Genomic DNA, 22,626 nt, shown 5'->3' on the forward strand with positions numbered 1-22,626 from the left:
CCCCTCCTCCCTTTCCTTCTGTCTATCCCAGCAGTCTCCAACCTTTTTGGCACAGGGACGGTGAGGGGGGCGCGGGACAGTTCAGGCAATAACAAGCGATGGGGAAGCAGCAGATGAAGCTTCGCTCTCTCACCCGCCACTCACCTACTGTGCGGCCCGGTTCCTAACCGGTCAGTGGCCCGGGGGGTTGGGGACCCCTGGTCTGTCCTCTCTTGAATAACTTAAAGTCCTAATTGCTCCACATTGCCTTCAGGATAAAAGTCAAGATTTATACACAGTATGCAAGGTTTTCTTCTCCAGCCTCGTACCTGACCAGGGCCCAGGCCCTGCTTCCTTTCCTGCTTCACACTCCAGTCCACTTCCAGTGCCTGAGCATACCATGCTTTCTCTCTCCCCCTACCTTGGCACACGTTACTTCTCTAGAATGCTCGTCCTTCCCTCCCTAAAGCTGGCGAGTATTCTCATAATATCATATCTTTGTTTACCCCATAACCAACTACATCGTATCGTACACTTATTTATCTTTAGACTTTAAGCAACTTGGGAGCAAGGGCTGTGTCCCTTTGGTTTACCATTGTACCTCTCGGAGCCTAGCACAGTGCCTGGCATAGGGTAGGTGGTCACTAAATCTTTGTTGAAGGCTCCGTTGAGTCTGGGTGTCACTCAGCTTGCTTTACCGTTGACCTTTCCTTTTATTAATGAAGGAAGTGGAACAGAGGGGCAGAGTGTACCTACGAATGTTTCATAACCGTGTAGGAGGGATGGTGTTATATAAACTTCAGACTGGGACTTCCCTGGTGGTCCAGTGGTTAAGACTGCGCTCCCAATGCAGGGGGCCTGGGTTTGATCCCTAGTCAAGGAACTAGATCCTGCATGACATGTGCCGCAACTAAAGACTCTGCATTGCCGCAGTGAAGGTCCCTCATGCCACAACTAAGACCCAGCGCAGCCAAATAAATAAATAACTATTTAAAAAATAATAAACTTCAGACTAAAGCATAGGAAAGCTGTAACGAGGAAGCAGGTAGGGCCATTTCATCAGGCTAACCCTCAATCACGTAACCTGCAATGCTAGGAAATCCAAAGAAAGAAAAATCACTCCCTCCAAGTGAACGGTGATTCTAGTGATAAAAATGATCATGGGATTTTCCATCTCTAGGTTGAGATTATTATTATTTTTTTTTATTTTATTTTTTTCGGTACGCGGGCCTCTCACTGTTGTGGCCTCTCCCGTTGCAGAGCACAGGCTCCGGACGCGCAGGCTCAGCGGCCATGGCTCACGGGCCCAGCCGCTCCGCGGAATGTGGGATCTTCCCGGACCGGGGCACGAACCCGTGTCCCCTGCATCGGCAGGCGGACTCTCAACCACTGCGCCACCAGGGAAGCCTGAGATTATTTTAAAATTTGCCTCATCTTTAGTGAGAAAGGATCATCCGCTACCTTAAAAGTAAACCTACTTGTCTGAACATTAATTGTTGGTATTTAAATAAGTTGAGTTTCACAAATGCTGCTTGTTGCTGCATTTCCACTAAAAAAGGTGACTTCTTCCTTAAACTGATCCTTCTTAAATATGCATATACCCACTGTCTGTCTCGGATACTGCTTACCATTCATCTCCAAGTTGCACTAACAATAAAAATGTCTGATAACAGGGTTTGCAGTTAAGGAATGGCAATTAAGAAATGGTTGGAATTTAGAAATATAATCTTAATTTAACCTGGGTAGAATTACCTAAAGTAGCTTCCATTTATGTCAGGCATTTTATATGCAACATCTGATCATGTCAACAGTCCATAGGTAGATAGTACTGTCCCTCTTTACAGATGAAGAAATTAAAGCTCAGAAAGGTGAAACGCCTTGATTCCAAGATCACGTGGTACATGACAGATCTGGGATTCGAAATTTGATTGGTCTGCCCCAAATCCCCTGTTCTCATGATATATTTTTGCTTTATAATAAGAGGACCGTTGTTTTCCCAGGCATTGGATGTTTGCCCATATCACTGTAAAATACTGTGTTTTGTATGTACCATGATGACACAGTGGCTGACAGTGGCCACCAAGAGCAGCATTGTCTCATCATTCTTGAATTTGTAATCACAGACAGTGTTTGTAGAACTTTGGGATTTTAATTCAGTCTATTGGGAGTCTGTCCAAAAAGCTCAAATGATTAGTCATTGCCAGGCTGATGAGTCTATGATTGTGTTTCCTAGAACTCTATAGACACGTCACAGTATATGAGCCATGTTTGTCCATGTTATATTATTTATTATTATTTGTTAGGTTCACACCACTTTGGAGGATGCTGGCGTGGACTTTTTCTCTAACATTTTTCTCGGACTTTCTCCCAAATTCCTGACTAGTCCCAGGAGGTAAATCAAGGAGCTTCTGGAGAGCAGCCTGCAGTGGGGAGAGGCTCAGGTTCATGTAAATCTTAAGAACAGTCTAAAACCTGGGGCCTCAGTCAGACCCTCCAGAATAAGATACAACCCAAGAGCCATGTCTTCAGGGACTTGTGGCTGAATTAGTTCTAATGTGTTAAAAAACAAAAACAAAACCTTAAGTTTCAGGTTTTACAGTTATGCCAGTGAGACCTCCACCAGTCAGAGAGCCCCTCCCGTGTAGTGTTCTCCATTGTTTGCCTTCTGTACCTGATGATGGCGGTAACAAGGATTTAGGGAGAATACCTGTTTCAAGCTCTCCGAAGGTCAACTGCCAAGAAAATCAGCAATTCCTAAGATTATCATAGCCTGTGATCATCAAAAATGTAAGGGAATATACATTCCTCTGCTTTGCAAAAGTCTTACTGTTTCTTTCCATTAACAAAGGTGATTCAGAAGATGGGGTATTGATTCCAACCTATAGAAGCTGTAAATATTCGAACCAAGTGAATTACTATAATTTGACACTGGCAACTCCCCTTTGATGAGAATCTCCTTTCAAATGATTTCACTTCCTTTCTCTGTATTGGATTACCAGACGGGCCTTTTGGAATTACGAATCCTGCTTTATGATACTTGGGCAAACAGGTCTATGCAAAAAGGTATTGAAAATATAGGTATGGGGCTTCCCTGGTGGCGCAGTAGTTAAGAGTCCGCCTGCCGATGCAGGGGACGCAGGTTCGTGCCCCGGTCCGGGAAAATCCCACATACCGCGGAGCGGCTGGGCCCGTGAGCCATGGCCGCTGGGCCTGCGCGTCCGGAGCCTGTGCTCCGCCACGGGAGAGGCCACAGCAGTGGGAGGCCCAAGTACCACAAAAAAAAAAGAAAAGGAAAAATAGGTATGATTTACCCAAAGAAATGTATAAATGGCTTTAAAAAATTTTAGAAGGTGAGATATAAAAAAATTGTAGAGTTAAAGTTGATGTGAGGAGGAAAGGAAAGGAGAAAGGAATCCTAGATCTTACATTAGCACGATATTTGGCTTCTTTTTCAGTATTAGCAAATTAATGGATTATGGATCACTGGTTTTTTTTTTCCTGTTTCTGAAATCCATAGTTCAATGGAGGAAATAGGCTTAAAATCCAAGAAAGCAAGGATTGTCATTATGCGCCGTTGTGGTTCAGTGAACAGGTTGGATCTTAAGAGAGATAAGTAAACCGTGCTAAGTAAACCTTAGACAAGCTTTTCTAGGAAGTGGGTGCAGTAAGGGCACAGACATTGGGATACTCCTAACCCGTGGTGATACTCATTCTTCATTTCACTCAACATGTATTTACTGAGTGTCCTTTTGTGGCAGGCACAAAACATACCAGAAACCTTGCCTTTATTGAGATTATACTTAGAGCAGGAGTATAGGCAATAAACATTAAACATAATGCTTAACTATATTATAAAGAATGTTAAATGATTAGTGCATGGGGAGAAAATGGATCAGAAAATGGATCAGGGTAGGGAGGAGGGAAGCGGGTTGTAATTTTAAAGGGGGAGATCAGGGTTGGCCTCAATGCAAAAGTGACATTTGAAGGCGGAGTGGGAGGTAGTCATGGGGACGCTGAGCAAAGGGAATTTTCTGTGCAAAGGCCCTTAGGAAGGAGCATGCTTGGCGTGTTTGAGACGTAACAAGGTGGCCGCTGTGGCTGGAGCAGAGTTGGGGGTGAGGGAGAACAGTAATAGATCAGGTGAAGAAGTGATGGTAGGTGGGGTGGAGTAGAGCACATGAGGACTTGCAGACCATCGTTAAGAACTTTAGGGAAATGAGGAAACCTTGCAGGGTTTTTTTGTGTGTGTGCGGTACTCGGGCCTCTCACTGCTGTGGCCTCTCCCGTGGCGGAGCACAGGCTCCGGACGCGCAGGCTCAGTGGCCATGGCTCACGGGCCAGGCCGCTCCGCGGCACGTGGGATCTTCCCAGACCGGGGCACGAACCCGCGTCCCCTGCATCGGCAGGCGGACTCTCAACCGTTGCGCCACCAGGGAAGCCCCCTTGCAGGGTTTTGAGCGGATAATTGACATGATTTGAGTCATGTTCCAAAAGAATCACTCTGGTTGTGAAAAGACTGGGGATGAGAGGCAGGGGCAGAAGGAATGCCAGTGAGGAGACTTGGCAATACTCCGGGGACAAGATGATACTGGGGCCTGGGTGACGGCAGGGGAAATGGTGAGATGCTGTTGGATTCTGCGTTTATTTTGCAGGTTGACCTAACAGGATCTTCTGGAAGATTAGATGTGGAGGGAGAGAAAGAAAGGAGTAAAGGTTTCAGGCTTGAGCACCAGATGGATGGTATTGCCATCAACCGAGGTGGAGAAGGTGACAAGTTGAACAGGCTTTGGGGAGCGATTTGAAGCATTTTAAATTAAATATACCTATTGACGTCAGATGAAGATGTTGACTAGGTGGTTGGGTATATGAATCTGGTGTCTAGAATTGGGAGCTGGGCTGAAGATAGAAATTTGGGGGTCTTTGGTGAAAGTATGGGTCTTTTTTTTTTTTAAGGTTTATTTTATTATTTATTTATTTAATTTATTTTTGGCTGCGTCGGGTCTTAGTTGCGACACGTGGGATCTTTGTTGAGGCATGCGGGACCTTTCGTTGTGGTGCGCAGGCTTCTCTCTAGTTGTGGCATGCGGGTTTTCTCTCTCTAGTTGTGCCACGTAGGCTCCAGAGCGCGTGGGCTCTGTAGTTTGCGGCACACAGGCTCTCTAGTTGAGGCACACGATCTCAGTAGTTGTGGTGCGTGGGCTTAGTTGCTCCATGGCATGTGGGATCTTAGTTCCCTAACCAGGGATCGAGCCCACATCCCCTGCATTGTGAGGCGGATTCTTTACCACTGGACCACCAGGGAAGTCCCTCATGTATGGGTCTTAAAAACTATAAAATATCCAATGGAAAGTCACTAATTCCTGGAAATTGCATCTGTAGAAGCTGCAGCCATGACATAGGACTCGTTCCAATCCTCTGGGCTAAGTTAACCCCACCTTCTGTTGTCTTTTGACTATAGTAGCACAACATCACTCATAACCAGGTACGCCAATTAATTTGTGTTGTACGTACTGGAAGCAAAACATTTCCACACCATGGACGGTTAGAGCTATTGATCATCAACTAAAGTTTCTCATTTTATGAATAACAAAGGCATGCCCAGAGAAAGTAAATGATTTGCCCAAAATCATAGTAAATGGTTACAACAGAGTCAGGAGTAAGCTTGCCTCTAGCCCAGTACTCTTCTTTACAATTTCATTAGATGGAACAAGAAAGGTGGTAACAGTGAGGTAAAGTCAGAGGTCATTTCTGCCACCGAGTGTTCCCTTCAGAGCACAAGCAGGGAGTGGAGCTGTCCTGTTCATGAGCTCTAGCAGCACCTGCATCCCTAAGTGTAAAAAGCCACAGAGTGAAGCTCAGCTGACTGCTCTCAAAGAGAGAGCTGGAAAGTGCCTTCTGAGTTGCTCAGGCCAGGTTTCAAATAAAACAGGGAGCTGGGAGGCAGAAGGAATCATTTTTTTCATCTAATCAGTCACAGTAAAGTACTCTTTTCCTGTTAGGAACTAGAGGGGGAAGGAGAAGAAAGAGAATGTGGGTAACTCTGCCATCAGCTTTTGATGATTCTTGATGGTGAATTGGAGGAAAAGCCTAGAAAGGGCCAAAGGAACATAGACTTGAACATAATTTTTATTTGATTGTGGGCTGTAGTCAGACATATACTGCACTTCAATTTACTCCTGGTTCTAGCCGTTTCTTACGTATTGGTGAATTATTTGGATTGGCGGTTGAGTTCCAGCTGGTCATTATATATAATTTGCGAACTATTACACTTAAGAGATAATTCATTCATTCAACAGATATTTATAGAGTACCCACCAAACGGCAGGCATTTCCCTCTATATAGGAAATGCAGTGGTAAATAAGATAGGTGAGGTATTTGTTTTCATAGACCTTACTTCTCATGGGGTCACATAGATAATAAACAAGTAAACAAATAATTGAAGAGGGTAATTCCAGATAGTAATATGTGCTATGAAGAAAATAGAACAGGGTCATAAGATAGAGATTTGGGGGGCTACTTTTAGGTAGGAGAGTCAGAGAAGGTCAGGTGACTTTTGAACTAAAACCTAAATAATAAGAAGAAGCCTGCCACATGGAGGTGTGGGGCATTCCAGGCAAGGTCCTTGAGGTGGGAACAATCTTGGGACGTTGAAGCAAATGAAAGGCCGGTAAGGCTGAAGCATAGGGAACAAGGTAGGCTGGAGCCATATCCTGTAGGGCCTCATGGGCCATAGTAAGGAAATGAATTGTGGTCTAAATGTAGCATGAGGCCTTTGGAGGATTTTAGCAAGGGAACAGTATTATCAAATTTACTCCTTCGAAATAACACCGAGATTCCTTTTTAAGGACTAGCGTATATAAGGGCAAGAGTAGGAGAAGGGAGACCAATGAGGAAGCTATTACACTAATCTAAGGATGTGCTAGTAGCTTGTTCTAGGATGGTGGCAGTGGAGGTGGCTGAAGTGATGAGATTTGAGACAGATTTCTGAGACAGCATCAGCTAACGTACTGATGGATTGAATAAGAGCTTAAGGGTAAGAATAATGACGGTGACAGCTGGGTTTGGGGCTGTACCACTGGGATAATGGGGCCATTAATTAAGGTGGAGAAAACTGGAAAACGGCAGGTTTGGAGGGTAGGGGTAGGGATGTAGGGTGCCAGGGAATAGCAGAAGCAAGAGTTCCATTTCAAACATATTATTGTTGATAAGCCAATCAGATATCTGGGTAGGTAGTTGTATGTAAGAGTTTGGAGTCCAGGGGAGGGTTCAGAGCTGGGGAGAGAAAGTTGAGAGTCATCCACATATAAACAGTATTTAAAGTCACAGAAACTGATTTACTCACCAGAGAGAGTGTAACTAGAGAAAAGATGTGAAGACCAATCCCTGGGGTGTAGCAACCTTGAGAGGAGGAAGACCCAGCAAAGGCAACTGAGAAGCAACTGTCAGTGAGTTGGGGGAGGGAGGCAAAACCCAGGAGGGTGTGGTGTCATGGAAGAAAAGAAAAGAAAGTGTTTGTTCAGGAGGGAACAGTCACGTGTGTTGAATGCTCCTGCTGAGGGATCCTGCGAGATGGTCACAAACCACTGACCTTGGCAAATACAGAATGATGTGACTCTGACAGGAGCAGTTGCAAAGGAGTGATAGGGATGAAAGCTGGAATGCAGTGGGTTGAAGAGAGAACAGGTGATGATAAAATGACGACAAGGGCGGACAGTGTATTAGCATGGGTGGTTTCTATCACCATTTTAGCTAGGGATTTGGTAATGAGGTAGGACCATTACCAAGATTGCTAGAAAGTCTCCTAATCTTAGGTTTTAGAATGGTGAATTAAAACTAATATACGTTCCTAGGAAATTTGATCTACTGTGTCTACTTGGGGGGATTAAGCTTTCAAGGAGTCACCCTGATGTTTATCCTCCGAATCATCCTTTGACACTAGTTCCTTCGGTCTGTTTCCTGTAACGGAACCCAAATAGAACATAAGGCAGCATCTATGGAGCACTTAGTGTGCTGTTTCGAGCTGTAATAACTCGTTTAATCCTGACCCCACATGGTAGGGACTGTCATCATCCCTTTATATAAGGTCACACTACATTCTATAAAATCTAGGTAATTAACTTATCACTGAAATCTTGCAGCACAGTTTGTACTTAGTTGGGAAATGCTTGTATTTTAGCAAAATTTTAAATGTTGTCTCTCTCCTTCTCACCCAAATACCAAAAACCATGCTTACATGGCAGTTTTGGTTTGGAACTCAGGCAGTCTGGGAGCTCCAGGAACCTCCTCTTCAACCAACGTCCTTTATCTCAAGGCATATGGAAGGGAGTTTCCAGAGAGTAAAAGCAGGTGACATTTGATTAAACCAGTGTTGGTATAAAACCACATAAAAGTTATAATGCATACAAGTTGGGCTAGAAATGAAAGAGGATGCTATTGCTAGAATTGATGAATAGTCAAGGGTTTGGAATTGTCCCAAAAAGAGTCTAAAAGGGAACATGGACTGTCAACTCTACTTTTGTTTTAGCATGTGCATGTGTGTGTGTGTTAACATAGTTTAATACATCTCTATTAAAGTCACATCAATATCAACATTTTTTCCTGCTTATATAATAATACACAGTTGTTTCTTAAAAACTCAGAAAATGGGACCTCCCTGGTGGCGCAGTGGTTAAGAATCCACCTGCCAATGCAGGGAACATGGGTTCGAGCCCTGGTCCGGGAAGATCCCACATGCCATGGAACAACTAAGCCTGTGCGCCACAACTACTGAGCGTGCACTCTAGAGCCCGCAAGCCACAACTACTGAGCCCGTGTGCCACAACTACTGAAGCCTGTGTACCTAGAGCCCGTGCTCCGCAACAAGAGAAGCCACCGCAGTGAGAAGCCCGCACACCGCAACGAAGAGTAGACCCCGCTCACCGCAGCTAGAGAAAGCCCAGGGGCATCAACAAAGACCCAACGCAGCCAAAAAATAAAACAATGAAAATAAATAACATAAACATTAAAAAAAAAAAACTCGGAAAATAACAAGTCAGCCTTTGAAGAACAAGTGAACACACATATGAAATATGGTTGGAGATGGTCTTTAATCATTTTGGAATTTGAGAATGCTTTCTCTTTTTGCCACATTGCAGATGAAGAGCTTAGAATTTGATAAATTATAAACCTAATGAGGCTTCTTACTCCTCTAGCCAGTCCTTAGCTGCCAGGAAATGATCATTGTTACTTAATTATAAGATGAAACTAAACATTGAGAAATGTTGAAAGTGATCTGATTGGCCAATATTCCAAGGACAAATTCCACAGGCATGCCTTCTACATACCAATTAAAGATGCATCACCCATAATGCTGCGTGCCATTGACTGCATTCTATGTTGTCATTTTCAGATTCGAACAACAAAAACAATTCCAGTCTAGGGCACCTCCAATGACTGCTAGGTTGTTCTAATTTAGAGGAAAAGCACTCCTCCTATGGGCTGATTACTCCTCATATTTTCACTTTGACCACACCCAAGAGTCTGTCTTGAAGATAATAAAAGCAACCAATCAATCAATCATCCAATTTAGCTGTTGGGTAGAAAAATACCAAAGAGCTTTCCAAAGGAAAGTTTAGATGTGTGACATTTCATTTTGATTTTGAGGGGCAATTCATAACTGTCTACCTGTTTAACCCCAACCATTAGGAGCCCAAGGGGAAACAATTTGGTAATTATTTAATGGACATCCTGTGTAGCTTTTTTCACAGAAAGTATGTGTAGAGACTCAGAAGCAGGCTTTTACTTCATCCCTGAAATTACTACTAATTTAAAGTCACTTTTCCTCATGTGCCTAGCCATCCCATTTGCCTATAATTTCCCAAGAACTATAGTCTTTGAATTCACTCCTGGATGGGAGGAAAGATAGTTCTGCATAATATACAATTTTATTTAAGTAACCAGTGGTTTTCAAAAGAAAGAAGATATTACAGTGCTTTTCTGAACGGGCATCCTATGTCATGGAAAGATGGGCCTGGAAGGGTTGAACCCAAACACTTACACGTGCACTAGATAGAGAAAGCCTCTCTGTCTTGCATTGTTTTTCTAGGTCTAACGAAAACATGAGGATTGAGGGCTTGGCCTCAGCCTGGTAATGTAGTCAGGAACGGAACCTTGGTAGAAAAAAGGAGGATAACAGAAGAATCATTATGTTTAGGGGAAGGAAAGATCTCAAAAAAAGAGAGACTATTCTGAATAACTCAGGCTCCTTTTCTCTTCTTCTTGTGTGAAATTCAATGTTTCCTTTCTCCTTAGAGCCTCTACAGAGGGTGATGTCATTCTGAGAAGAAGCTTATGCTCAGGGGTTTTAGAAGCTGATGCAGCCTCACAGTCACTGGCTCCCCTGACCAATGAGCGACTTGCTAAAGGAGAAACAAACTGTGAAGGTAGAAAATTCTTCCCTGAATGACGGATCTCTGTATTCTAAGGGTGATTCCGAGCTTTAGAGGTTGTGGGAATGTCCTCAGTCAGAAGTAAGACAAAGCCCTTTCAGTTGTTTGCACTCAGGAAACACCCTCATTATGAGGCCTAGGGATAATGTAGTCAAAGCCAAGGACTGGACCTTGCTAAGTCTGTGCGTACTGTTGAGCCTTGAAAGGAGTATGCAAGGTTCTGGGTTCAGCGCCTCTTCTATAATGCCTTTCCCCTCCCAGGTCTCCAGGTCAGGTATGGCAGGATTTAATGACTCTGAATCTCTGCAATGAGTGGCATCCGGATAGCCCAGGGGAACTAGGCAACACCACCCAACCTGCCCTGGGATTGGAGGTTGGGTGGAGTGACTGGGAGTCGGACACCTAAGAGGCTGTCTTCTTGGGAACGTCAGAGAAAGCTTTGGCCAAGCCTGTCAGGTGAGTCAACAAGAGACTTCAAGCTCTACTTTTGTCTAGCCTAATTTTACAAATCTAACTTATAGATGTGTCTAGCCTAGCCTAATCTATACTGAATGTATAGAAACTTCAGAAACGAATTGTCTGATACTGCACGTTTATATTTACCCCTAAAAAGAGAGGTTGGTCGGTTGATGGCTTACTAGTGATTTTCCGTGCTTGGGTTGCCTTTATACTCTTTGCAAAAGTGTTAAAGAAATCAAAAATACTTTTAGTCAAAATCTTCTTTCAAGGGACGTACTTAAAGCTTAACTGTCTAGCATACGATGTGACCAGGCCAAATGGGTTTGACACTTTAAATGCCATGAGTCATCCATGAAGACCCTTCTCATTTTCCTGAGTCATCATCTACAAAACTTTTAAATGACCTTGAGGAATAAGGTCTGAATCTTTTTTTAAAACAAGTTTAAAAAGATAGACATGAAATGATCCCTTCAAATCTGTGCTTCCCTTGCAGTCTGCTCATAGGAATGGGTCCCCATGGGTCAGATCAGGAGAGATGGTATATTTACTACTTCTGAAGACTCTCTAGCTTTTGCCCACCCAAAAAGTGACCTAACCTCTTGAGGAAGGGGGGCATGAGGTCATGAGGGACATAGACCCACCCAGAACTCCCATGGACCTAGGAGCCCTTGCCTCTGTAGAAACTGGAATGGGCTCTAGGGGAAGAGGGGGAGGGCAAGAGAATAACCATCGCCCACATATTTATAAGGCAGTACCCTTGCAGCAACCAGAGCCAGATCTTTGAGGGGGGTTTCAGAAACTACCTTAACTTGGGTCTCAAAGAACTGCTCACACCTTTGGCAGAAGGTTCTGGTTATAGGGAGGGAGACATTCTAAACAGAAGCCCATAGCCCTGTACTGAGTACCTAATAAATCCATGTGTAATTCCATGGTCCCTACTCTTGAGGGGTGTGCATTTTGTTGAAGAGCCCCCGGAATCACCAAGCCCCCGGGGGAAATGAATGTTTCTCTGAGGAGTACTTGGGAGAGGGGTCCTCTGGTTTGTTTCCCACCTGCTGGCCATTTCCCCTGGTCCAGCTCATTTCCTTTTCACGCCCACGCAGAGACTATTACTGCAAACTGGTGTTGAGGCAAGGTGGCGAGAGGTGTTCCTGCAGGGGGTGTGCTGTAGTTTTACAACCAGTGCCAGCTCTGAGTGGGTGGTGAGTAAGAGCCTCTTCCTCTTCCCTCTGGGCTGTCCTCCCCTCCCGTACCAGTCTTGCTGCTGGGCTGTTTCGGATATGGTGCTAAGCAAGGGCAGCTGCCTGGCTCTGATGTTACCCGGGCTTGGGACCCCAAAGTTGAGAAGGCAGCAAAATCCGTGAGTGAGGGCGGCGTTGGCCTGTGTTTCCTATTAGCCAGTGTTCCTGCATGAGGGCTTCTGGGGAGAGGTGGCGGGTGCGAAGGCGGTAATACAGCAGAAGTTACTCTTCCTTCTTCCATTAGGTAAATCGGAAGTGTTGTGTGGCACACAAGAGCGACGTGGGTGTTGAATGCGTCTTCCAGTGACCTGGGGGATGATTTTAGGTTAGAGGCTCATTTCTCCAAGAGAATCCTATTTCTGGCAAATTTCTTTTTTTAAATAGAAATAACAGCTGCTTGTTCATTCCTATGTTTGAACATTAAAATATAAGAACAATGATGGTTATCCATACTTTACTGGACATTTATTTTGCCATTTTTTATTCAGCTTATGAGAGTAGTATTTGTTTTAGATTTTAGCTGTTCTTTTGTGTACATCGCTAACATATTTGTCAGCTGCCAGATTATTACAATCCGATATAAAAAGGAGTTTTCTTCTAGAGGGACTTCCACAGTTCATGCTCAAAGAATTTGTTTTGTGTGCTCTGCAGGGGAAAAAAATGATTCATTGGTGTCTTTGTGTGTATGTGTGGTTTCTTTCTTTCTTTCTCGGTAGCTGTAATCTACAAAGTTTCTGCATCTTTAAGCAGAAAGACGGATTTCTCATTTTGTAACATGAGTTCTTTTCAAACTTGTAGTTTAATTGAATCCAGCTTTGAGTGACATTTTAGAAAATGCTCTCCCGCATCAGAAGTGCTTCTCCAAACCAGGTGTTCTTCGTGCTCACCTGCTGGCAGTGTTTGATTAGCAGCCAGCTACACCCGGGTGTTCTGACTTGTGCCAAGTGTCCATTCTATATACGGGGGTCTGTGCCTGAGGAGACGAGTCATGCTCGTTATCCAGACCTCTTCCTTAGAAGTCATGCGCCAAAATCACAGAAGCAGAAAAGCCAGAAACGGTATGAGGCTTGATATTGATAGACCGTAAAATCAGAATTTCACCTCATAATATTGCTTTGTTCTTGGATACATCATCCCTTCCAGCTATGAGCTCACCAACCCTTGTTCTATCCCTGGGCCAGTTGGCATCCCTGCCATTCTACAGACAGAGAATGGGAGATACAGCTGGACAAGCCAAATTGCCCCCAAGCCAGGAGATCTCGCTAGAACGGGGAGCCAATCCCCTTGACTCCCGTCCAGCACCTTGCTCTCTGACACAGCGGAACTTGGAAGAGAGAGCTAGAGGCGAAGAGGAAACCGCCCGTGTAGCCTGAAAGCAATCAGTATTTGAATTATCATTCAGAAGCCAGGAGAAACCAAACAGTGGGGCAAACAGTGGAATCTTAAATGGAGATGGGGAGAAGACAGCAGGGAAGAAGGTTAAAAATAAGGCATTTGGGGATCTAAGTTCAAGAATGTAGGGAATATGTTGGAAGATCCTTTTTATGCAGGCCGAGATGCCTTCGTTAACTGTGGGCTGCAATATGCTAGGTAACATCTGGCATACAGAAAGCAAAGAATGTTCTCCAGTAGGAAACGGTAATCAAGGTAAAGCGAATGCATAAGCTTAAGTCGTTAATTCCGTAAATATTTCTTGAATGTCACCCTTGAGCCAGGTCCTGCGATATTCGTCGTTGTAGCCTCACCGCCTATCCCGTGGTAGATAGATAAGATGAGTGAACGGTTTGATGGATAAGTGGACACACATTGTCCAGGGAATTTTATTTTAAGGATTTCCTGTCTTTTCCGTGTTCTTCCTCCCTTGGGACGCCCATATCCTCCAACAGGGACTCCTGCCTCACCCCTCCTAGAACCACCCACTCACAGGAAGGAGAATTTCTTTAATGAAGACAAGTAAACGTGGGCCTGTGTGCTCACAGTGGGGAAGCCCTTATGTACTTTTACCCAGAGGGAATCTGGGAAAATCATGTCAGGAAGAAGTTCACACCCTAACCGACTCAGTGGTGTACTATTTGCATGTGTAAGCTTCACTGCGGCAAGTCCCGCAGGTGTTATGATCTCTGGGGCAGGCAGTCAGAGCAACTTTGCCCTTGTGGTCTCCAGAGCTCTACCACCCTTCATTCACTATCTCTCGGGCTTGCCTCCTAGGATCCCAGCTTCGTCTCAGACCTATGCAGCCAGGATCCAGGAAAGGCGCACCGGGCACCATTATTTATTGAATGCCTTCAATGCGTTGGCCTCAAACCAAATGCAGAATTAGATTACTGTACCTGACCAGTTGGTTCACGTTTTAAACAAGTAAATAGGCAGATAGAGGTGAACTAAGTAGCAGGGAAGGTGGAAATATACTCCAGGGAGAGGCTGGTGCCAGAGAGGGGAAAACCAGTCAGAGCCTGTCATTTTGAGCCCTTAAGTAGGACCGGGTCTTAAAATATTTAAGATCCAGCTCCGTGTTTTTGATCAACCAGAGGAAGGGCAAATTTGGTGGGGAGAAAGAAAGATAAGCCCTTCAACAACACTTCAGGCCCTTAATGTTGATTCATTCGTTTGTGGTCTCTGTCTTTGGGCCACCGCTGTACCTTGTATATGCCTCTGACAAAGCACGTGGGCAGACGTAGCCAAGCTACCATTTGCTTACTTTCTGTCTTCTCTGATAGAACATGGGCTCAATGAGGATAGGGACTTTGTATTCTTCATCTCTGAACTCCCAAAGCCTGATCAATAAATGCTTGTTGAATTTACACATGATACCCGCCTCAGTGACTGTAATGGAACCTCCAATGAGAGCTTGGGCCAGGATGTCAGATGCTCTAGGATTTCAAAATGGAGGTAACTGTGGATTTGACAGCTTTTCTTGAGTCTTGTATTACTGACTGGGATCTTGCACTGAGGGGATTAGGAATGGGGGGAGTGGGCGATAGCCTGAGGCGAAGGCTCAGAATCAGGGGTGCTCTGTGGTTCTCGGGGAACAGTGCAGCTGAAGCCACTGTGGTCTGTGTTTGACATACCACGTCACATATAAGAAAGGGGGCATGGGGAGGTCAAGAGATAAATTAGGAATTTGGGATTAAGAGATACACGCTACTATATATAAAATAGGTAAACAACAAGGGCCTACTGTATAGCACAGGGAACTATATTCAATATCTTGTAATAAGGTGTAATGAAAAGAATCTGAAAAAGAATATATATATGTATAAGTGAATCACTTTGCTGTACACTTGAAACTAACACAACATTGTAATTAACTCTACTTCAGTTAAAAAAAAAAAAGGTAGGATGAAGCCAATGTATGAAGGGACAGGTGAAGGTGTTTGACATTTAACCTTTCAACAGTGGGAAACTACTGAAGCCATTTAAGCTAAACTGTAAGCGATTAAAGGAAAGCTCAAAAGAGCTGAATCCAGCAATTCCAGGAAAGATAAGTTGGAGTGAGAAGCCTGTGTAGGAAGATATAGCAACAATCTACGAATTAAGTGATACAATTCTGGTCTTAGAGAGGTGGCAGTGGGAATGAATTTCAAGATTCTGGGGCGTTTGTTGTTTTGAGATAAAGGTGTCATTCGGATCCACAGTTTTCTCTAAATGAAGAATAAAATGACGGCCAAACTCTTTATTTAGTGCTTACTGTATGCCAGTCACTGTTCTAAGCATTTTACATACAGTATCTCAGTTCGTACTCACAACAACCCTTTGAGGTACTACTATTAGTCCCATTTGACAGGTCAAGTAATTGAGGCACAGTGATTAAGAAACTTGCACAAGGTCATACAGTTAGTAAGACATAGAGCCAGGATTCAAACCACGACGTAAGGCCGCACCCCACAAAGTGTTAACCACAAATACCTACTTCAGCAGGCTCATGGGCAGATGTATGAAAGAGGTTCTAAAATGTAATGTGTGTTGTCATTTTGAAAGGAGAATAGAGAAGCATTTCCTGCATCTGCTTATCCCTTGTCATTATTAATTGCCTACTCCAGTTTAAGGTGAGCAGTATAGAGTACAATGTAAAATCTGTAATAGGATAATGTGTTTTTTCTTTTTAAACATTGATTTTCCTAATTTAAAAATGAATAATATTCTTTATAAACATCCAGATATTACAGAAATAACAAATATAGAGTGAATGTCCCATACAATCCTAAATTGCTCCCCAAATCATTATCCATTGTTGGGTGGAAATTCCTCCAGCTCTTCTCTTTTTTTTTTTTTTTTTTTTTTTTTTTTTTTTTTTTTTTTTTTTTTTTTTTTAACATCTTTATTGGAGTATAATTGCTTTACAATGGTATGTTAGTTTCAGCTTCACAACAAAATGAATCAGTTATATATATACATATATTCCCATATCTCTTCCCGCTTGCGTCTCCCTCCCTCCCACCCTCCCTATCCCACCCCTCCAGGCGGTCACAAAGCACCGAGCTGATCTCCCTGTGCTATGCGGCTGCTTCCCACTAGCTATCTACCTTACGTTTGGTAGTGTATATATGTCCATGCCTCTTTATCGCTTTGTCACCGTTTACACTTCCCCCTCCCCATAGCCTCAAGTCCATTCTCTAGTAAGTCTGTGTCTTTATTCCTGTTTCACCCCTAGGTTTTTCATGACATTTTTTTTTTTTTTTTAAATTCCATATATATGTGTTAGCATACGGTATTTGTCTCTCTCTTTCTGACTTACTTCACTCTGTATGACAGACTCTAGGTCTATCCACCTCATTACAAATAGCTCAATTTCGTCTCTTTTTATGGCTGAGTAATATTCCATTGTATATATGTGCCACATCTTCTTTATCCATTCATCCGATGATGGACACTTAGGTTGTTTCCATCTCTGGGCTATTGTAAATAGAGCTGCAATGAACATTTTGGTACATGACTCTTTTTGAATTATGGTTTTCTCAGGGTATATGCCCAGTAGTGGGATTGCTGGGTCATATGGTAGTTCTATTTGTAGCTTTTTAAGGAACCTCCATACTGTTCTCCACAGTGGCTGTATCAATTTACATTCCCACCAACAGTGTAAGAGGGTTCCCTTTTCTCCACACCCTCTCCAGCATTTATTGTTTCTAGATTTTTTGATGATGGCCATTCTGACTGGTGTGAGATGATATCTCATTGTAGTTTTGATTTGCATTTCTCTCATGATTAGTGATGTTGAGCATTCTTTCATGTGTTTGTTGGCACTCTGTATATCTTCTTTGGAGAAATGTCTATTTAGGTCTTCTGCCCATTTTTGGATTGGGTTGTTTGTTTTTTTGTTATTAAGCTGCATGAGCTGCTTATAAATTTTGGAGATCAATCCTTTGTCAGTTGCTTCATTTGCAAATATTTTCTCCCATTCTGAGGGTTGTCTTTTGGTCTTCTTCATGGTTTCCTTTGCTGCGCAAAAGCTTTTAAGTTTCATTAGGTCCCATTTGTTTACTCTTGTTTTTATTTCCATTACTCTAGGAGGTGGGTCAGAAAGAATCTTGCTGTGATTTATGTCATAGAGTGTTCTGCCTATGTTTTCCTCTAAGAGTTTGATAGTTTCTGGCCTTACATTTAGGTCTTTAATCCATTTTGAGCTTATTTTGTGTATGGTGTTAGGGAGTGATCTAACTTCATACTTTTACATGTAGCTGTCCAGTTTTCCCAGCACCACTTATTGAATAGGCTGTCCTTTCTCCACGGTACATTTCTGCCTCCTTTGTCAAAGATAAGTTGACCATATGTGCGTGGGTTTATCTCTGGGCTTTCTATCCTGTTCCATTGATCTATCTTTCTGTTTTTGTGCCAGTACCATACCGTTTTGATAACTGTAGCTTTGTAGTATAGTCTGAAGTCTGGGAGCCTGATTCCTCCAGTTCCTTCTTTCGTTCTCAAGATTGCTTTGGCTATTCGGGGTCTTTTGTGTTTCCATACAAATTGCAAAATTTTTTGTTCTAGTTCTGTGAAAAATGCCAGTGGTAGTTTGATAGGGATTGCATTGAATCTATAGATTGCTTTCGGTAGTAGAGTCATTTTCACAATGTTGATTCTTCCAATCCAAGAACATGGTATATGTCTCCATCTATTTGTATCATCTTTAATTTCTTTCATCAGTGTCTTATAATTTTCTGCATACAGATCTTTTGTCTCCTTAGGTAGGTTTATTCCTAGATATTTTATTCTTTTTGTTGCAATGGTAAATGGGAGTGTTTTCTTGATTTCACTTTCAGCTTTTTCGTCATTAGTATATAGGAATGCCAGAGATTTCTGTGCATTAATTTTGTATCCTGCCACTTTACCAAATTCATTGATTAGCTCTAGTAGTTTTCTGGTAGCATCTTTAGGGTTCTCTATGTATAGGATCATGTCATCTGCAAACAGTGACAGCTTTACTTCTTCTTTTCCGATTTGGATTCCTTTTATTTCCTTTTCTTCTCTGATTGCTGTGGCTAAAACTTCCAAAACTATGTTGAATAAGAGTGGTGAGAGTGGGCAACCTTGCCTTGTTCCTGATCTTAGTGGAAATGCTTTCAGTTTTTCACCATTGAGGATGATGTTTGCTGTGGGCTTGTCATATATGGCCTTTATTATGTTGAGGAAAGTTCCCTCTATGCCTACTTTCTGCAGGGTTTTTATCATAAATGGGTGTTGAATTTTGTCAAAAGCTTTCTCTGCATCTATTGAGATGATCATATGGTTTTTCTCCTTCAGTTTGTTAATATGGTTTATCACATTGATAGATTTGCGTATATTGAAGAATCCTTGCATTCCTGGAATAAACCCCACTTGATCATGGTGTATGATCCTTTTAATGTGCTGTTGGATTCTGTTTGCTAGTATTTTGTTGAGGATTTTTGCATCTATGTTCATCAGTGATATTGGCCTGTAGTTTTCTTTCTTTGTGACATCCTTGTCTGGTTTTGGTATCAAGGTGATGGTGGCCTCGTAGAAGGAGTTTGGGAGTGTTCCTCCCTCTGCTATATTTTGGAAGAGTTTGAGAAGGATAGGTGTTAGCTCTTCTCTAAATGTTTGATAGAATTCGCCTGTGAAGCCATCTGGTCCTGGGCTTTTCTTTGTTGGAAGATTTTTAATCACAGTTTCAATTTCAGTGCTTGTGATTGGTCTGTTCATATTTTCTATTTCTTCCTGATTCAGTCTTGGCAGGTTGTGCATTTCTAAGAATTTGTCCATTTCTTCCAGATTGTCCATTTTATTGGCATAGAGTTGCTTGTAGTAATCTCTCATGATCTCTTTTATTTCTGCAGTGTCAGTTGTTACCTCTCCTTTTTCATTTCTAATTCTATTGATTTGAGTCTTCTCCCTTTTTTTCTTAATGAGTCTGGCTAGTGGTTTATCTATTTTGTTTATCTTCTCAAAGAACCAGCTTTTAGTTTTATTGATCTTTGCTATTGTTTCCTTCATTTCTTTTTCATTTATTTCTGATCTGATTTTTATGATTTCTTTCCTTCTGCTAGCTTTGGGGTTTTTTTGTTCTTCTTTCTCTAATTGCTTGAGGTGCAAGGTTAGGTTGTTTATTCGAGATGTTTCCTGCTTCTTAAGGTGGGCTTGTATTGCTATAAACTTCCCCCTTAGAACTGCTTTTGCTGCATCCCACAGGTTTTGGGTCGTTGTGTCTCCATTGTCATTTGTTTCTAGGTATTTTTTGATTTCCTCTTTGATTTCTTCAGTGATCACTTCATTATTAAGTAGTGTATTGTTTAGCCTCCATGTGTTTGTATTTTTTACAGATCTTTTCCTGTAATTGATATCTAGTCTCATGGCGTTGTGGTCAGAAAAGATACTTGATACAATTTCAATTTTCTTAAACTTACCAAGGCTTGATTTGTGACCCAAGATATGATCTATCCTGGAGAATGTTCCATGAGCACTTGAGAAAAATGTGTATTCTGTTGTTTTTGGATGGAATGTCCTATAAATATCAATTAACTCCATCTCGTTTAATGTATCATTTAAAGCTTGTGTTTCCTTATTTATTTTCATTTTGGATGATCTGTCCATTGGTGAAAGTGGGGTGTTAAAGTCCCCTACTATGAATGTGTTACTGTCGATTTCCCCTTTTATGGTTGTCAGTATTTGCCTTATGTATTGAGGTGCACCTATGTTGGGTGCATAAATATTTACAATTGTTATATCTTCTTCTTGGATCGATCCCTTGATCATTATGTAGTGTCCTTCTTTGTCTCTTCTAATAGTCTTTGTTTTAAAGTCTATTTTGTCTGATATGAGAATTGCTACTCCAGCTTTCTTTTGGTTTCCATTTGCATGAAATACCTTTTTCCATCCCCTTACTTTCAGTCTGTATGTGTCTCTAGGTCTGAAGTGGGTCTCTTGTAGACAGCAAATATATGGATCTTGTTTTTGTATCCATTCAGCCAATCTGTGTCTTTTGGTGGGAGCATTTAGTCCATTTACATTTAAGGTAATTATTGATATGTGTGTTCCTATTCCCATTTTCTTAATTGTTTTGGGTTAGTTATTGTAGGTCCTTTCCTTCTTTTGTGTTTCTTGCCTAGAGAAGTTCCTTTAGCAGTTGTTGTAGAGCTGGTTTGGTGGTGCTGAACTCTCTCAGCTTTTGCTTGTCTGTAAAGGTTTTAATTTCTCCATCAAATCTGAATGAGATCCTTGCTGGGTAGAGTAATCTTGGTTGCAGGTTTTTCTCCTTCAACACTTTCAATATGTCCTGCCACTCCCTTCTGGCTTGCAGAGTTTCTGCTGAAAGATCAGCTGTTAACCTTATGGGGAGTCCCTTGTGTGTTATTTGTTGTTTTTCCCTTGCTGCTTTTAATATGTTTTCTTTGTATTTAATTTTTGACAATTTGATTAATATGTGTCTTGGCGTATTTCTCCTTGGATTTATCCTGTATGGGACTCTCTGTGCTTCCTGGACTTGATTAACGATTTCTTTTCCCATATTAGGGAAGTTTTCAACTATAATCTCTTCAAATATTTTCTCAGTCCCTTTCTTTTTCTCTTCTTCTTCTGGAACCCCTATAATTCGAATGTTGGTGCGTTTAATGTTGTCCCAGAGGTCTCTGAGGCTGTCCTCAGTTCTTTTCATTCTTTTTTCTTTATTCTGCTCTGCAGTAGTTATTTCCACTATTTTATCTTCCAGGTCACTTATCCGTTCTTCTGCCTCAGTTATTCTGCTATTGATCCCATCTAGAGTACTTTTAATTTCATTTATTGTGTTGTTCATCGTTGCTTGCTTCATCTTTAGTTCTTCTAGGTCCTTGTTAACTGATTCTTGCAATTTGTCCATTCTATTGTCCATTCTATCTCCAAGATTTCGGATCAACCTTACTATCATTATTCTGAATTCTTTTTCAGGTAGACTGCCTATTTCCTCTTCATTTGTTAGGTCTGGTGGGTTTTTATCTTGCTCCTTCATCTGCTCTGTGTTTTTCTGTCTTCTCATTTTGCTTATCTTACTGTGTTTGGGGTCTCCTTTTTTGCAGGCTGAAGGTTCGTAGTTCCTGTTGTTTTTTGTGTCTGTCCCCAGTGGCTAAGGTTGGTTCAGTGGGTTGTGTAGGCTTCCTGGTGGAGGGTACTAGTGCCTGTGTTCTGGTGGATGAGGCTGGATCTTGTCTTTCTGGTGGGCAGGTCCACGTCTGGTGGTGTGTTTTGGGGTGTCTGTAGACTTACTATGATTTTGGGCAGCCTCTCTGCTAATGGGCGGGGTTGTGTTCCTGTCTTGCTAGTTGTTTGGCATAGGATGTCCAGCACTGTAGCTTGCTGGTCGTTGAGTGAAGCTGGGTGCTGGCGTTGAGATGGAGATCTCTCGGAGATTTTTGTTTGATATTATGTGCAGCTGGGAGGCCTCTTGTGGACCAGTGTCCTGAAGTTGGCTCTCCCACCTCAGAGGCACAGCACTGAGTCCTGGCTGCAGCACCAAGAGCCTTTCATCCACAGGGCTCCTTAATTTGGGATGATTCGTTGTCTATTCAGGTATTCCACAGATGCAGGGTATATCAAGTTGATTGTGGAGCTTTAATCCGCTGCTTCTGAGGCTGCTGGGAGAGATTTCCCTTTCTCTTCTTTGTTCTGACAGTTCCCAGGGGCTCAGCTTTGGATTTGGCCCCGCCTGTGCGTGTAGGTCGCCGGAGGGCGTCTGTTATTTGCTCAGACAGGACGAGGTTAAAGGAGCCGCTGCTTCGGAGGCTCTGGCTCACCCAGGCCGGGGGGTAGGGAGGGTCACGGAGTGCGGGGCGGGCCTGCCGCGGCAGAGGCCGGCGTGATGCTGCAGCCTGAGGCGCGCCGTGCGCTCTCTCGGGGAGCCGTCCCTGGATCCCGGGACCCTGGCAGTGGCGGGCTGCACCGGCTCCCCGGAAGGGCGTGTGGCTAGTGACCTGTGTTCGCACACAGGCCTCCTGGCGGCGGCAGCAGCGGCCTTAGCGTCCCATGTCCGTCTCTGGGCTCCGCACTCTTAGCCGCGGCTCGCGCCCGTCCCTGGAGCTCTCTCAAGCAGCGTTCTTAA

At 42.9% G+C, this 22,626-nt stretch overlaps 1 protein-coding gene across 5 annotated transcripts in view; it reads left to right on the forward strand.

Annotated features, from left to right (window-relative positions):
- Window positions 1-22,626, forward strand: part of SHROOM3 (shroom family member 3) — a 322,222-nt gene that overhangs the window by 184,281 nt on the left and 115,315 nt on the right. The window contains exon 1 of one of the 5 annotated variants that reach the window (XM_073805371.1): window positions 10,702-10,863. The exons of 3 other annotated variants lie outside the window; for them this stretch is intronic. Coding sequence is in view for 1 of the 2 variants with exons in the window: in XM_019932749.3 (XP_019788308.2) it covers window positions 12,147-12,226 (80 nt within the window). In the remaining variant the exon portion in view is untranslated. Of the gene's footprint in view, window positions 1-10,701; window positions 10,864-12,143; window positions 12,227-22,626 lie in introns of those variants that run through there. One more of the 5 variants, XM_019932749.3, reaches the window with a different exon arrangement.

This window comes from Tursiops truncatus, chromosome 5, assembly GCF_011762595.2.
Source record: "Tursiops truncatus isolate mTurTru1 chromosome 5, mTurTru1.mat.Y, whole genome shotgun sequence".
NCBI classification, from domain to species: Eukaryota; Metazoa; Chordata; class Mammalia; order Artiodactyla; family Delphinidae; genus Tursiops; species Tursiops truncatus.